At 38.4% G+C, this 17,500-nt stretch overlaps 1 protein-coding gene across 7 annotated transcripts; it reads right to left on the bottom strand.

Moving 5' to 3' along the window:
* Positions 1 to 4,811: 4,811 nt before the first annotated feature.
* LOC148714101 (plant UBX domain-containing protein 1-like) lies at positions 4,812 to 17,323 on the bottom strand. Of its 7 annotated transcripts, none has more exons than XR_016400305.1 (11): positions 17,096 to 17,322; positions 16,247 to 16,349; positions 15,917 to 15,985; positions 15,581 to 15,654; positions 13,109 to 13,238; positions 11,586 to 11,690; positions 10,031 to 10,248; positions 8,212 to 8,277; positions 8,070 to 8,125; positions 7,198 to 7,306; positions 4,812 to 7,122 (listed from the first exon to the last, which is right to left on the bottom strand). XR_016400305.1 is itself a non-coding variant. In XM_088720048.2 (8 exons), the coding sequence occupies exons 1-7, from the start codon at positions 17,114 to 17,116 to the stop codon at positions 10,043 to 10,045; spliced, it is 708 nt and encodes a 235-aa protein (XP_088576174.1). In that variant the 5' UTR covers positions 17,117 to 17,322; the 3' UTR covers positions 8,209 to 8,277; positions 10,031 to 10,042. The 7 variants fall into 7 exon arrangements, 1 of the variants encoding a protein (XP_088576174.1); XR_016400306.1 differs by having other exon boundaries at positions 4,812 to 6,715; XR_016400307.1 differs by having other exon boundaries at positions 4,812 to 4,839.
* Between the last annotated feature and the right edge of the window lie 177 nt (positions 17,324 to 17,500).

The following is a 17,500-nucleotide window of genomic DNA, read 5'->3' as shown; positions in this document are numbered from 1 at the left end:
CACATTTTTTTTGCTTCAAAAAAATTATAACTAAATTTCACCCATCAATCTATATTTTGTCACAATATTTTAAAATCCCAAAGGGGATGAAATAGGTCTAATATCTTGCTTAAATAGTATTTATATAGGAAAAAATATGAAGAGTTCTAGCTCACACAAGAAATGTAAATCATGTATCAAAACCATGCACATTCAAAATATTTGAAGGAATTGGCTCATACGAACATGATAAACTTGAGCTCAAACGGTCTTTTCAATCAGCAACTCTATAATATTTTATAAGAAAGCATTATTATTCTATAATATTTTAATGTCATTTAATCACCACAAGCCATTGGATTCAATATGCACCAATTTATGTAACAGTGCCCAAGCGCACATATCTCCCCAACCAATAAAACATAGCACTTAGCTTCGAGAGTCAATCTTGAGCACCACAGACTTCCAAACTCCTAATCATCAGTCATTATTTGCCCTCTGCACTACTCTCTCTCATTTATTTTTATGTTAGATGATTGATTTGATAGATAAAGATGTATGGATAGGCTTATGGGTGGTAAGTTACTCCGTTCCATAAGGGGGGGGGGGGGGGGGGGTGTGCAAAATGAATCGTACAGTTCACAACAAAAGGGGCCACCCAATTTTGGCCCAATAAGATACCAACGCTGACCGAACGTGTCCACGGTCTGACCCAGAATTAGCCCAACCTCGAATTTCACCGAAAGCTCCTTCAATTTCGGATATTCGTCGACTCGGCCGACCAAGTTCGGAGCGTCTTCGGTATTCACCGACTCGCCCCGACCAAGCTCGGGGTGCCCTCTCCGGTAATACGCCCTGGCCTTCGAGCTCGGGGCGCTCCACCAAACACACCTCGGAACCTGGGACGCTAGGCTGACTTCAACACTTGTCTAGCCGACTTCGTCAAATACCTGATATGATCTCTTGACGAGCTCGGCCTCACCAACGGCCGCACCCATGTGCGTGTCTTCGCCCTCCTACGTGGTTGTATATTGCGACACCTCCACGACATGCTACCCCGACCACACCCTGACACGGCTATCAACGCCTTACCATTTCCAAGAACGAACTCCACCGCGCGCCACTCCCTCTCATGATGAGAGCAGGCCATACCCTGCCACAGCTATCAACGTCTTACCGTTTCCAAGAACGGACTCCACCCCATGCCATAATCAGGCTCTGGCTGGGCGCCACTCCAACTCATGATGGGAATGGGCCGTACCTTCGCTACCTAAGTGCTCCTATCGAGACTATAAAGAACCTCAACAGGTAATGCCTATGGGGACTTTTGGCTGGACCTAAAAAGCTCCACTCCAACTTGATTGTCGGAAGGCCCTCACCGGATACAACGGTGAAGCTTTGTGCAGGTACACCGTCGGTCGTGGAAGGTGGCTCTTCTCGTCTTCTTTCACACTCCGGCAGCTCCCCCAACTCCTCCGGTGTGGTCACCCTTGGGCTAGATTTGAACCACAACAATTAGGTATCTGATTTGACCTAACTCTAATAAAGCAAGTTTTACCCAACCTGCAGCTGATCTGGGACATATATGGATAATAAAAAAAATCTGTCCTAAACTCGACTCAGATATATGTAGCTCTTCACAAAGCTCCTTCCTAAGGTAAAAAATAAAAAATAAAAATGATAGGCCGAACACTGAAAAATTCTGATACTCAAGTTATTAATAGAAAGCTTATATTGGGAGGGGCATGCAAAAAAGACAGGTAAAATGCTATATTCTTTTATTACTTTCGGCTAATAGAGTTACATAAATACAAATACAAGGTCGAATAATTAATACTCTTAAAGTGTTAACTTCTCTCTTGACTTAGACTAATAAATCTTTCATCTTTGTAGGCCTATTGGAGCTTCAAGACGATCAGACACTCTGCCTACTGCACTTTTTCATATTTATTCTAGTATAAATATTAGAATTGTATTCTATAACATAAAGCCTTCGATAATAAATCCAATGCATCTTTTTATCTTATTTTAATTGTAATCTACTAGTAGCTTATACCTTAGGAGTAGGCATAACTTAGCATTCTACCGTAGCCCAATGCTATATGCTTACTGAAGCCCAGCACTACATCCTTTATTCACCTTTGAATGACAGTGCGACGGTAACAAAAGTTTTAGAGTTTCAAGCCATCTAGACGTATGCCCCTTTCTAGCCTCCCTTCAATTCTTATCATTTCCTTTTCAACTGATCCCAATGCTAGTTGCACGCCCCTGTGCACACTAACTTCATGGCAGTTGAGACTTGATACCTTTTTTCATTGAACAATTGAGTTTTCTAGGATCTCGAGTTCCCTGGCTCTCACCAAGACTGGATAGAAAAAGCCCCAAGAGGAATTGTTGTGAGATTGGCAATATTAAAAAAGGGCATTTGTGGGCTTTAATGAAAAAAGGGAAACATTTTCATCTAGCAACGACAATTTTAGATTAACTCCACTCGGTAATCTGATGTAGGAGAGAAACCACCCTTTGGTGGTATTTATTTTACCTCCTCTCCTCGTGCAGTAGATGTGTGACCCATCATTTAGTTTGCTCTCTCTCTCATCCTCTTTTTGTACCAAACATAATAATCTGATATGAGATTTATTTTTTCATACCAAATTACTCCCAACCAAACCAACCTTGAGAATACAATTCTTGTCAATTTTTGAGACGATCATTTTGATCTTAAGTTTTTCTTGCATGAGTTCACTTTACTAGTATATTTAAAGTTATTAAGAATTATTCATGCCATGTGCTTGAAAATAAATCTCCAAGGTTCAAACGCAAAACCTCTTTTCATTTCTAAAAAGAAAAACCACTAAGGTTTTTTTGGTTGGAGTATGTCGGGTTATATAATAATCTAACGATGTTTGGAAATCATTTATCCAGAAAAATGATTGCAAAGAAAAATAATTTTTACTATGTCTGGTTGGTAGAAAAATTACTTTCGAAAAAGAGTACTATATTTGGTTGGAGATAATCCTACATAGAAATATGGCCGAATTTTCAAATATGCCCATCAACATAAAATAATTTTTTTTGTAGCAGGATGGCATTGCCACCTCCTATTCAGTTTTTATATGATGACTAGAATCACATAGCCATCTGTATGATGCCATCTACATCTTTAATTTTTTTGCAAATGGTGATGCTTGATCTATTGGAGATGCAACTCATTGGACAAAGTCAAAGCTGCAGATGAGCATGCATGATGGTTGTGTCGATGCATCAACATCTGAATTAGATGGAAGTCCCTGGTCACACCCTGGGTAAAAGTGCAGAACAATCTATACGTAAGTAATAGCAACAGTATTATTTTTGTTTTGCAGCTTAATCCCAAGTGATTGCACAACCAATACAAGCAGAGTGCTCCACTTTCATGACTCTACAAATCCAAACATGAAAACCCATAAATCATAATTACTAAACCTTGTCCCAACTATCAGGATTTGCAAACAAAGGGTCAAAGCAATCTCAGGTTAAGGGTGTAACATATTGACTTTGGTTGCATGGCGGTTAATGTAATCTCAGGTTAAGCTTCAGAGTCAGTAGGGCTCTTATAGCAACAAACTAGACCTAAACCGACGTGAAATTTGGCCTTCCGAGGCCAAATTTAATCCAAATATAGAACGTGGAAGTTGAATCCAACAAGGATAAGGAATTACGGCAAATCAAGACTTCCAGGGAACATAACGGTTTACTAAAGATAAGCTAGTCCCCAAGACTTCCACCGGAGCGATTCCGGCAGTGATTACAACCTTTTCGAGCAAAAATGTGACCGTTAGCGCGCGGGTTCAAGTTTGCGAAAGAATCTCAATCACTGCCTCCCCGTGCCCCATATATACTTGGGACGTCAGTCGTTCCTCCTCACCTGATCCTTCTCCCTCTCTGGCTCAAACCCTCGTGCGATCTTTTGCTCCTCAATCCTCTGATCTTCGTCTGAGAATCTTGGGACTCCAAGAAAGGTTGCTGGGACGACAATGCTGCCGCCGGGCTACTTGTTCAGACCGACCGACGAGGTTCTCCTCATCGCCTACCTCAAGAACAAGCTACTTCAATGGCCTCTTCCCTGCGACGTTATCGTGGAGGGTGACGTCTATGGAAGCCGCCCCCAGGACCTGGCCTGTAATTTTCTTGCGATTCCCCATTGTCTTCTTTCTTGATTTAGGGTTTCTAATCCTTTTTTTGGGTTTTCTTGGTTTCTTTCAGTAGAATATCCCATGGCAAACAAGGACTATGAGTGGTTCTTCTTCACGTCTAACCCTCGGAAGCATTCCGGCGCAAGCGAAACCAGTCGTGCATCTCGGCGCGCAGGCCTGGGACGATGGAAGGCCACGAAAGGCATCAAGAAAGTGCTCGATTCCAAGAATAACACCATTGGGTCGAAGCAGAGTTTCTGTTACATGGAACAGAACTGGGACGGTGGCGAAGACAAAAGTATCTGGTTGATGGAGGAGTTCTCTATGCAAAACCTTGAAGGGAGAGGTAGTGCTGGTGTGACAAGGGACACAAACAAGGTGCATATCATCCTAAATATAACTCTCAATGTTCTTGTTTCTGTATCTTTCTTGATTGTAGGAATGGATGTTCTAACGTTGCATCTTTGGTCCTTTCCTTGCAGCTGGATGACTGGGTCATCTGCAAGATTTACTTGACTCCAAAAGCTCGCAAGGCTCACGATGATTTGAAACAATTTGATAGTGCTACATTGGAACCCGCTGCCAAAAGAAGAAGGATAGAGGTGCCGTACTCTTCTCCATCTTTTCTTCTTCTTCGTCGTCTTCTTCTCCTATTAGACTTTTTGTCTGTCTCCTTTGCTCTTATCTGATACCGGTCAACATACAAGAAAAATCAATAAACATAATTAACAGACGGTGAATTCTCAAACTTCTTGATCAGACAATGCAAAACATAACTCTGACATATGGATAGGGCGTGCCTATAAAATCTTTAATAAATCCTATAACGATACGGAAAATAACATATTATAAGAATCCTCTTATCGTATGCCAGCCATTGGATATGAAAAATCCACAAATACAATTACTGAATCTTGTCCCAGTAGTTATCTGGATTAATTTGCAAACACGACATACCTGGCAGATAAAATTGTGCTGTAACAACTTTTTTCCGATTTTGCTGTGTCTCCTTTGCTGACTCCTTCTTATTTGATATTCTGATACCACAGCCAGAATACACGATGGTGCCACCTGGATTTATTTTCCAGCCAACGGATGCGGAGCTCTTGGATTTCTTCCTCAAGGAGAAGCTCCTCCATCAGCCACTTCCATGTGACATAATCAAAGAAGCCGATGTCTATGGAAACCACCCCAGCAACCTTACTGGTAAACAAATTATATATATATATATATATATATCAACACCATAATCTCTTCTTTTTCTTATTCTCTATCTATATTTGTTGTAATTAAGGTTCCTAACTCGTCATCCTTTTCTTGGGTTCCTTTCTTCAGCTCAAATGGCCATGGCAAATGGAAACTCGGAGTGGTTCTTCTTCACCTGGACCACTCGAAAGCATCCTAACGCAGAAGCCAGCACAAGGGCATCTCGGGTTGCAGGCCAAGGTCGATGGAAATCTGCCCAATCGGTGAAGCCGGTGCTCAACAGCGAGGGCCAGGTCATTGGCTCCAAACAAAACTTCAGCTATATGGAACGCACCCTCTTGGGCAAGGAGGAAAAGAGCATCTGGTTGATGGAAGAGTACTCCATCCAGAACCTTAGAAGATGTGGTGGTGCAGCTATGACGATGGACCGAAATAAGGTATTTGCCATGATTCCATAAATATCACACATCTCTTGTTAATAGTTGAGTTGCTAATGAAATATCTTTCATTATTATATTAACTCTGTGTCTCTCATCCTCTATGGCAGCTGGATGACTGGGTTGTTTGCAAAATTTATCTGAGGCCGAGTGCTCGCAAAGAATTGTGTGCTACAGAAGTTCCTACAATGGAAAGCAGAGAGCTGGAGGTGCAAGAAATATGGTATCAACCTTTTGTAGTACCAATCGAGGATAGCATGATTTCTCAGCCAGCTGGCCATACCCTCCTGCAGATCACTGAAGGATTGGACCAAGAGGTGGAGTTCTGTTCTTGTAAGTCGCATGATAGCTCACTACAATATCCATCTCTTGATGAGCTACAAAAGAATTTTGAATCACCACCGGCTGATAAGATCCTCCAACAATTCGCTGATGCGCTCGATAAAAACTCTAATGCTTTGCAATTGCCGACTTCTGATGAGCTAAAAAAGATTTATCTGAGGCCGAGTGCTCGCAAAGAATTATGTGGTACAGAAGTTTCTACAATGAAAAACAGAGAGCTGGAGGTGCAAGAAATATGGTATCAACCTTTTGTATTACCAATCCAGCAGATCATTGAAGGATTGGACCAAGAGGTGGAGTTTTGTTCCTGTAAGTCACATGATAGCTTACTACAGTATCCATTTCCTGATGAGCTACAAGAGAATTTTAAATCACTACCAGCTGATAAGATCCTCCAACAATTCGCTGATGCGCCTGATACAAACTCTGATATTCTGCAATTGCCGACTCTTGATGAGCTAGAAAAGATTTTTGAATCACCACTAGCTGATGAGATTCTCCAACAATTCGCTGATGCACCCGATGAAGGCGTTGGTGTTGAGCAACATGACATGATGAGCTTTTCTCCACCTTGTTCTACATAGGTTATGATTTTTTATATCATGAAATATATTTATGATTATTTTGTAGTTGAAAATATTGCCTATTTACGTTGAGTTTGTAATTATTTTTTCCAAGTTTTACATGGCAAGAAATAAACAAATTATGCACTTCACAACCAATATTAAGCATTGCATTGGCAACTAACATAACACAAACCATATTTTATATCCAATCCAGTTACTAGTGCAATCAAGGATGCTAGTGCACCTGGACCTAAAACTAGAGCACGTTGTGGATAGTTGGCCATGCTGAGAATATTCAAGCTAGCCCCCAAAAACAGAATACGAGGCATGTTGGCTCAGCTCAGGCCGAATCACATCTTTGCAAGCTCATAAGTATTCAAGAAATGAAGCTGAGACCAATTGGAAATGATTTTGTCCCTGTCCATTTTAGTTTAATTTGAATAGTTCATTTATGTCAGTCAAAGTAAATCAAGTATCAATGTGAATGCCCACCTGCGACATTAATGTTTCATGTTGCATGCATCTGCCATTCTAATTTGAGTAATGCATCTGCCATGCAAGAAGTTCCTCCTGCCAGCGTGCAGGGGCAGATTGATGCAACCTAGTAGAATTGATGTAAAACAAAGATTAGTTCAATCGCAACACGCCAGCATCACATAGACCCGACAAGCTTGCTGGGTGACTAACCATCAGGAATCATTTAAAGGTAACTAAACATCAAACTGCAGAAAATGTTCAATAGATTCAAGTTATGAACTGCTTATAACAAGGTAAAAGAATTGCGAACAACGAGACAATAAAGAGATTGGTCTTCAATGAGTGCATTCAGCTTGCTTTTAAGGAGAGTTCATATCAAACAAGGGGCCATGAAAAAACAGCCGAATGTAAGGTTTAAAAACAAATCAAGAAAAGGAAAAAAAAAAAACAACGGTACAAGGAGATAGCATAAACAATGAAAATCCTTAAAAATCATCCTTTTCAAATGCTGAGATCCAATATGTGCACATAATCCACACTTATTCTCATTCTCTGACAGGATTTCAAATATTTTTGCTTTATTTTCAACATTTGAACATTTTTTAGCACAATAACTAGTGAAACATGTTAAAAGATTCAGTATCCTTGAGAATCTAGCTTGCATAATATCGGCATAGGAACAAAATGACAAGGAGAAGCATTTTCCACTAGGAACAGATTAAGTCCTAAGACATCTTCTTGTAAAATTACAGTTCATCCATACAACATTAAATGAGTCATGTTGTAACATTATTCTGAAGCAAGCACCCTGCAAAAGTTCCTCCTGAACTTGTTTAAGTGCAGCACCACCCATGACGGTGAATTTAGATGGAAACTCCGTAATATACCTTGATTTTTATCATCTCTTAATATACATTGCCCTGAAGTACCAATTCTTTGTTACCTATAGAACAAGACAAAATCATTATATTATTTTCTGTGTCATATGATTTTCTTCATGCAAGGAATGCAAAGTTTAACTAACCATACCTTTTGGAACCAACTCTACATCAGTCACAGTTAAATCAATTCCTCGTCACATCCAGGATCACCTCACTGCACAAACACACCCCCAAAAAGTAGCAAAGAAATGGTTACAATGACATCATTGTGAAGCACGCACAATGTGAAAATTTCAACTAAGGATTGTTTACAATATAGCTCATTGACACACCTAATTAAATTACACATTCCATCCATACAACATTAAACAAAACAAAGATATAATGCTGGAGTGAAGCACATCCCATGAAAAATTCTTTGTGAGCTTGCTTACAGTGTAGCACCATGGAAACTAGTACTGTAAATCTTTTTCACAAACTTCCATCTACTCACTCTGCAACAACCCGACTGCCCGCCCCCAGCCCCAGCCCCCATGGAAAAAAAGGAAAGTCTCCATAAAAATCTTTGCATCCATAGTGCTTTAATTATAGCATTAAAGTCCTGCTTTCCTACAATGTAATAGTTTCTGACCTTGTTTTCTTTAAAGGTTCACTCTCATCCAACATCCACATCTCCACTAAACAGGCTTGTATAAATGCTTAGCTCCCAACTATTTTGACCACACATTTCCAATCTCATTGTCACCCATAACTTTAAAAAACAATAAGCTTTATCCTATTTATTAATGGTACACCATTCATACAAATTCCAGCACATCTTCACGACTTCTCACTCCTTTCTTCTCACTTTCAGGAATCTAGACACCCGTCAGTTTATCACTATTGCACTCCTCATAAGGACTTCATTATACTTCACCATAGCAACAAATTAGTTCTACACCACTTCATTCTCTAGAAGTCTAGAATGTTGTCTCAATGATATCCTTAATCACAAGGGCCAGGAAGCATCCCTAGATGATTGATATGGAACTCTACAGGGGATATGATTTCAATTTATGGGTGGATCCCATCAAACTACCCTGATAAGATAAGGCTCCAAAACACCCAATAGTCCATTGGTGAATACCCCCTAGAATTAGCAAAGGGGAAAAAAAGAAGCAGAATATTATTAAATTTTATTAATTGATCAGTCAAACATATTTTACTTGAATGTGGGCATAACCCAATACACAACAACATTTAATGTAGTAGATCTGAAGTATGCGTGGAAAAAAACAAGGGCTGAAATCCAACCCTTGCCTGGAAACACCACAAATAATATCACCAGTGCAATCTCACCACAATTACTGAAACTTGTTCCCTCATTGACACTCTTAATGTTATTGCTATTATATGACTATTATATGTTTTTTCCTTTTCTATTTAAGACATTGGCAGATTCCTTTTCTTCTCTATGCATCTTTTTATTCATCGCATTTCTTAAAAAAAAAAAGGCACCCTAGCGCACAAGGCTCCTAATATTGCAGGGTATGGGTGTGCAAAGAGGCTGTTTCCATTTTTCGAACCCATAAACCCAGATTAGTTTGGAGCAACCTTAACATTGCTCTAAGGCCCAACCCCAATATCATTCCTAAATAATGTAATTTAAGATCCATGCCACCAGGCTCAATATTGTCTCCGTCTAATCAAACTAGACCAAGCAGTGGAGATGCCACTATCCAGTAGATCACAAATTGAATTCCATATAATTGAAGCAGTCTTGTGCATCGTCTTTGGATGAATTGCTACAAAATAATCACATTTTCATGAAGTCTTCATCTTTAATAAAATTTAAAGTATGCTCTTAATGGACTTTAGCAACCAGCATCTTTTTTTCCTGAGAGAAACGAATCCATAGGTTCCCCTCCAATACGGCAAATCTCATTTCATTAAAATAATGAATGAAAAAGGTGAGATCAGATACTTACCCTTTCAATCTTTCACAATTTAAGCCACTTTGGTTTAGCCGGCTTCTTCTCAGGTGGCTGAGGATCAGGTACAGCAGGGGACGTCCCCACTGCTGGAGGTTCTGGTTCAGAAGTGACAGGATCCGCCTTTTCAGAAGTAAAATCCAATCCATTCAAAGACAATATATCATCACGAAGGTAAGGCCCTGTCTTTGCAACTGCACTATTAGACTCTTTATCTGCCATAACAACACATGGCAAATTATCTGATGAACATTTGATGACTATGCATAAGATTCATGGGAAGTACTATATGAAATAAATTATAAAAAGGCAGCAAGATCCTGTCTTAACTTCATAATTACCATTAAAACTGGTATTACTTAAAAATGTGAATATCTAGTTAAAAGAAATGCTCTACGAAGTGTAATAATAGGTCAAATTTATTGATCTTTTTATCTTAGTTGGAGGTAATAAAATTAAGAGTAACAGCAACAACATGAAGCTTTTTATAATTATAATCAGATAAGCTAGTAGAACAAGAAGCATGGTGCCAAGTCAACAACCCAAAACATCATCTAGTTTGGACTTTTTATAGTTAAATGTTAAATAGCCTATTTCGGACAAAGAAGCTAAATATATCTTACATGGGTAAGTGTGATCAAACTGGTAATTACAATCACCTACAAATTTGTATGATTATCAGATTTTAAGGAATTAACGAATGCTATCATCATCTGGTTTGGACTTTCTATAGTTAAATGTTAAGCCTAAGACAAAGAAACTACACATATATTACATGGGTAAGTGTGATCATATGGGTAATTAAAATCACCTACAAAATTTGCATGATTATCAGATTTTGATGCTATCTTAGGAATTCGGGAATAAGGGTAAGCCCTAGTGTAATGGTAAGGTTGCTCCATTGTAACCTGGAAGTCCCGAGTTTGAAACACAGAAATAGCCTCTCTATATGCAGAGGTAAGGCTGCATAAATTTGACCCTCTCCAGACCCCACAATGGCAAGAGCCTTGTGCACTAGGCCGCCCTTTTATCTTGGAATTTTGGAATAAAGTGACAAACATAGAGGTAGGTAATGCAAATAGCTACTAGAGTTAAATGCTTGAAACAATAAGAGTTTCCGATTATTGAAAGAGAGAGAGCGAGTTTATTCTTTACAAGGATATACTTATAGAAGATTTGACTAACTTGAACCTATATTTTTTGACTATAAAACAAGACATTGAATATAACATATGAAGAAAAGGAGCTTATTTGCACACACAAACCACATACTATTCTAATATGACCAAAGTTCCTTGAATAATACACTACACATTATCACAAGTACATCATAGTGCAAGGCTATAAGCTAAGCAGCTTCCCGAACTATGGCAGGGGTTCAGGTGCTCACAGACCAGTCTGAGGCCACCCAGCTACACCTGCTACACCCAAAGCCTAGTCTCATATATGTAAACAGGAAACCACTTATGCAACAAAGTTTGACAAAATTGGTTGCACTAAAACATAATGGACTGTTGATAATTGATTCACCATTTAAGTAAAAAGAGTAAACCTTTTGGCAGGTCAAAAGAAAAGTAAACTATAGCTCCAGGAGCAAAGCCAGCTGAATAGAAATCCTTTGAAGTGTCTTTGATTCGCTCCTTTGGAGGAGTGGTATCTGCAGAGAGACAAATACAGTGATTTTATGCATGCATAGACATGAATAGTCATTTAATTATCTATGTGAACATGTAAGCATAACCCAACTAGAAGATAAAAATGATCGGATTTCTCTGATTCCAAGTTATTCATGCAGACATCCATTACAATCAATAATTTTTCAAACATAAAATGCATAATTTAAATCATAGTTGAACCACAAATATAACATGACAACTCAGAGACAATCATTTAAAAGTACATCACTATCTATCTTCAAGTTTTGATAAAGTTGTTAACAAGGCTAGCAATCTTGGTACCAGACCTTATACCAGTACCAACTTGGTACAGAATCAGTGCGCTTGGTATGGGGATTGGTTCAACATACCAGTATGGTAATGGGCTTGTCTTGGCCGGTTCAAGCTATTCATGCATTAGGGATAACCTCCTCTGAGCCCGGCCAACTAACAGTTATAAATCAACAGCCTTTCTAAAATTTTGGTGGCTGTCAACCAAATTGATTTGAACAATGAGCAGGTAAAGAGTACAGAAAAGGAGAAGATGGAAAAGGATTATAAAGAAAGTATAGCTAATTGTGGAGGGGAAAAAATAATTTTTTGTGAAAACAAAGATCTAAGATGATATGCTAAAAAATGTACATAAGACAATTAGTTCTTTATTTAGCATGATAAATGGAAGGAGGATAAGCAGCTACATTAAGAAGTTGGTGGTAGTGGGTATGAAAGTTGATAAAAAGAAAAAGATTTTTCTTTATATTAGTTATTCATGTATCTAGCTTTTCGTAATAGTTGTCAAAGACAAGAACGTAGAACCTGAGAATTTACATTTTAGGTGAATGACTAAAAATGCTTTAGAGGAACTAGAAAATGTATCTTACAAAAAGCAAGTGAATGATTCTGCATGTTTAAAAGGAAAATGAAAAAGATTCAGTAAACCTACTAGACTAACTTCACATTGAAGCTCGTATTGATATTGCTCAACAATCTTTAGTAAATCATCAACGAATAATCAAAAGTAACAAAAGTTCATGAGGAGGATTCAGTATATTATAAAGAATAACTCGGCATTAATTTTTGAGAAAGAGGCAAAAAAACAGCCATATGGCCCACCATGCGGGCTTCGTTTCAAATTAAGGATTTTAGTTCCTTTATTTTTTTCAATGGATAAATATGAAAAAATCTTATTACATCATATACTTGCAAAGTTCAGTATCTATTTCAAGGGTAATAACCTAAAATTTTATAAATACAAATGAATTTCACTTCAATATGAAAGAGTATTAAAATATCATAAAGAAAATTTTAGTGATTATTCACGAATGAGGAAAAAAAATATACTGACATTGAATATGTCTTCATACAATGACAAATTGTTTTACATTTGTTTATCTATGTAACTAAATCAGATAGTGCTTACATAAATAGAATGGCAGGTCTGGTCGAGCAACAACTTTCATGAGAAGATGCATCAAGCTTTCAATTTTCTCCGATGGCTGAAACTTTGCCTCAAGAATGTAATTATCAGGGAAGCGAACCCTAATTACAGCCTACACAAACATAAATAGAAAGAAAATTAATTTGAAAAATCATAAATTACACATTGGCAAACCAAGTCCACCATCTAGAAGGAAATCTGCCAAATGGTCCAAATTTGCAAATCTGCCTTGCCATTAGCATATGATCTATTTAGTTAATTAACATGGTCTAAAACATAATTATTGGTGCAACATGACTTCTATACAATCCACATCACTAGATAAGTGGGGAAAAAACTATTTAACCAAATTGGTTGTGGTCAGTCCAGCACGAAGAGCTAGCTTTCCAGACTGCTATCCCCTAGATGTTGAACCAACTCGAATCAGTTGTAGGCTAGGCTTAGCTGCTCCAGCAATAGGTGTGCTCAAATGCAGACCTCATCACTGACCCCACAGTGCCTTGTGGCTAAGATCCATCTCCTGGAGCACCAACACCACCACCACCACCAAGACATAGCCCTCCAAATGATTGCTCTAGCAAGATCTTCACCATTTATGCTGGCAATTTTTCAACCAAGAGCCCATCAGAGAGGTTCTCATCACTAGCACTGAAGAAGTAGAGATTTCGGAAGGGTCCTAGACCTAAGATCTTGCTAGTGAGGTTGTTCAATTGGAGCTCCGACCACTGGAGCAAGGAACGCTGTGGAGCATGGTGAGCTCAGGTCGAAGAGGAAGTTGTTATAGAGTTCCTTGAGGGCAGAGGCAAAGGGCAAGGATGGGGATCTCATTGGAGGAGGCATCGTGAGAGAGGATGATGATGGAGACATGGGCGAGACCGGTAGGGAATGGTCGGGGGTGCAAGGCCGGCAAGGCAGTTGCTGGCAAGGTTGAGGGACTCAACGAAAGAGAGGGCCCGAACTGAGGGAGAAAGGGAGTCGGAGTAGCCAGCCAAGTCAAAATCAAGCTCAATCACACAAAGGAGGCCCCCAATGTTGCAAGTGTCGATTGAAGGCTGCTAATGTTGAAGGTGTCATAGTGGAGTCTGCAAGTAAAGCGGGGGCCAAAGGCGGCATCATATTTTCTTATAGCCTATATTGACATCATTAGTAGGGGAAAAACTCTCTAATTATTGAAGGGTAAAATAGTCAAATAGCCACTTACCATTAAGTTTCGAACCATCATTGCATTGAAGTTAAGTAGAACTGCACACAAGTTAACTAGAAGTGCAAATTTGCATGTTTTTCGTCATTTTGTGATATAAATGGAATTTCGAGTTTTCAAGCAACAAACATGCAAATAAGCATTTTTGAGAGGATATATAGAAAAGATACACTTACAAATAGTGGAAAACTTTTCTTGTAAAAAAATTTCTAAAAAGCACAATTTATACGCCTCCATCATTATCAAGTGGAACAAACATATTAGCCCTAGTGATGTCACTTATTTCAATAATCCCCATCTCATAAAATTAATCTACAGAGAGTTGTTTGTTACTGCCATCTAGAAATAGCAAAACTCGATTCTGATGCATTTTTATATGAATCGCAACAAATTTCAAGTTCACATGAGGCATACGAAGGCTGTATGCAAACCTAGTAATTGATTTAGATAGCTTTGCTCCATGCTTCAAAATCATTCAGAAGTCCCGAAGGCATGTAGAGTGGGGGTGATTGTTGCGGTATCTATTGATGCTAAAGACATTGATCTTCCATTCAAAACACTTCCTCTTTAATTGTTCTCCATCTCAAATTATGTTTCTGACAATCTACAATGAGTATGAAGATAGAAAATAAGTAGCTTCATAAATATAAGACATATTCAAGACTTTTGATTCAAATGAATCTTCCTCAGAGTTCACAACTGTTCTGTGATCGTATTCTTAAAATTCATTCTCCTTTTGTTGTTATGTTCTATTAAATCAGTCATCTGTTTCACTTCTCCAATAAGTAGGATTGAGCAACTTCACTAAAAATATTCACCTGGCATTGGCTCCAAAGGTCCCTTTGTTCATTTTCATCCTCATACCGAGCAATTAAAGTTGTTATATAAACTTGATATTCCATATCGAATACTTCAGTCCACCAGCACTTTTCTTAACAAGACTCATTATTCAAGGGCTAAACATCTGAAATCATCTTGAATACAAAGTCTCGATTTCCAGTGCATGATTATGTTGACGAGGATGCCATTTATAAAGCTAGCCCTTTTTATTAATAAGGGTGTATTTATGTTTTAAGAGATACAAAATCCTGGGAAACAAAAGGCACATGCAGAAATGAGCTGGAGAAGCAATATAAATTTCAGGAAAATATGACAAAAGTTAGGCAGTATAAGCTAGTGTTAATTGACAAAGAAAGAAAGAAGAAATATAATTGGGATACTCATCTTTTACAAGTCCTTGTATGGACAAGTACCTTAGTGATCCTTGCCCTGCGGGCTGCTGCCTCTGCTTCCCGCATTTTACGGGTCTTTAGAATTTGGGATTGGGCTGTTCAAAGTTTTTTTTACCATGAACACCATATATTGAAGATGGTAGAACTAAATGAGCAAAAACAAAATTGATTTCCAATATGCAAGCAGTACAGAGATAGTGCTAAAGAGTCCTAAGAAAAATTATGGATTGTAGCATCATGTTCTAATCCATAAAGACAAGCCAAATTCAGTAGATTATGAAAACTTCAAAACTACTGCTTAGAGTAGAAATCTAGCGCCAAATTACAGCCAAAGTAACCTTTCAGTGTCAACATTACCTCGTATTCTGTCTGACATGATTCGATAATAATCTTCAGGAGTAAGATCATAGAAATGGTCCGGTTCCTCTGCACAGACAATCAACAGTTAATATCATGCACACAATGTAAAGGTGCAATTCTTAAAATTGTTAATAATATGATATCCCTTATAATAAAATGAAAAACAGTTGAAAACATATTCCCACAGACATGATGCAAAAACAATTCACCGGCTCCAAAATGCACAAGATAGTTTTGATTCTTTCAAATCAGATATGACTCTATCTGGGGAAAAACTGGAACAAACACTATACAAGGTTTGAATATGATACTAAAAAAGGTAGATACCACTTGAAGAAGCAGATATTTCTTTCGATGCTGCAGAATTTGCTGAGTTTGTGAATATGCGTATCTCATGACCAAGTTCTTCTGCCACAGCCAAAAGTTTGGCCTGAAAGCAATCCAATAGGAAGTTACAATCATTAGATATTCTCAAAGAATCAAGGAACCATGAGTAATTACACCAATGCACAGACATCACAATAAACATTCAAAATATAAATGCAAATCTGACAGAGGTTTACCAATGAAAGTTAAAAGTGACATAAGATGCCCTGTTTGCATTTGAGAATTATCAAATTAACACTCCTAAGAGCAACACACGGTTTAAAACTTCTGAGTCACGTGGAGGCTCAAATGTATATGGAAGTAAAAAAAATGATTTTATTGACTGGGCAAGAAAAACTGGACGGGGCCAAACATGCCACCAAGAAAATGAACAGAGATCCTTGCTTGCATCCACCAAGATATCATCAAGTTCTCTATGCAGGGGTTATTTGTTATCATAAACTAGCAGCAGCAGCAGACTATGGGCTCAATTTGATTGCTCAGCCCACCTTCCTTCTAACATGAATATCTCAGCCAGAAACTAAGTTAAAATCAAATAATGTCTATCCAGAAAGTAAGCAAAAATACCCTAAAGATTCCCATCAATCTGTCGATTCTTCTAGATTTTAGCAGCAGCACAACCGTAGCTCGTTTCTCTACCCTATAACTCATAAATACAAGTGAAGAACGCGTGATTTCAAAGCCAAACTCAGAAAAACGTCGAAGTAGAATCTAGAAAACAAATAGATCGATCTCAAGGTTCAAGAAAGAACGATTGATTCGAGAGAGATGAAGAAGGGGAGAGAAGACCTTGGCTTGCTCTGCCTCCATGGATCGATCTCAGGAGATTCTTCTCGGTTAAAGGGGATCGAAGGTCCGGGGGTTCCCTGGTTTAAAAGAAGTAGAATGGTTTCTTGGCATAATCCGCGACGGCACGAGACTTAAAGTAATGATAAAAACCAGGGGAGCCCTCATAGTTTCAGGGATGCTTTCCAACAAAGTTACGGGTCACGGGCCAGGCTGAGGTCGGCATCCATACTCAAGTTATAGGGATGATAGATCCAAACCCGGATCTAAACCAAATTAAAATTCTATTCCCATTTTTAACACTTAAATATATATATATATTTTGTAAATATGATTTGTTACATATTTTATTTTTTTGAAAACCATTATTTGTATACATGCATCCTTCAAATCTCTCTTGTTTTGCAT

This window comes from Phoenix dactylifera, chromosome 4 (assembly GCF_051530095.1).
Source record: "Phoenix dactylifera cultivar Ajwa chromosome 4, Ajwa_hap1_PhDact_Kaust_v1.1, whole genome shotgun sequence".
Classification (NCBI taxonomy): Eukaryota; Viridiplantae; Streptophyta; class Magnoliopsida; order Arecales; family Arecaceae; genus Phoenix; species Phoenix dactylifera.
The sequence above is the reverse complement of the archived record's forward strand: the minus strand, read 5'-3'. Positions and strand labels throughout refer to the sequence as shown.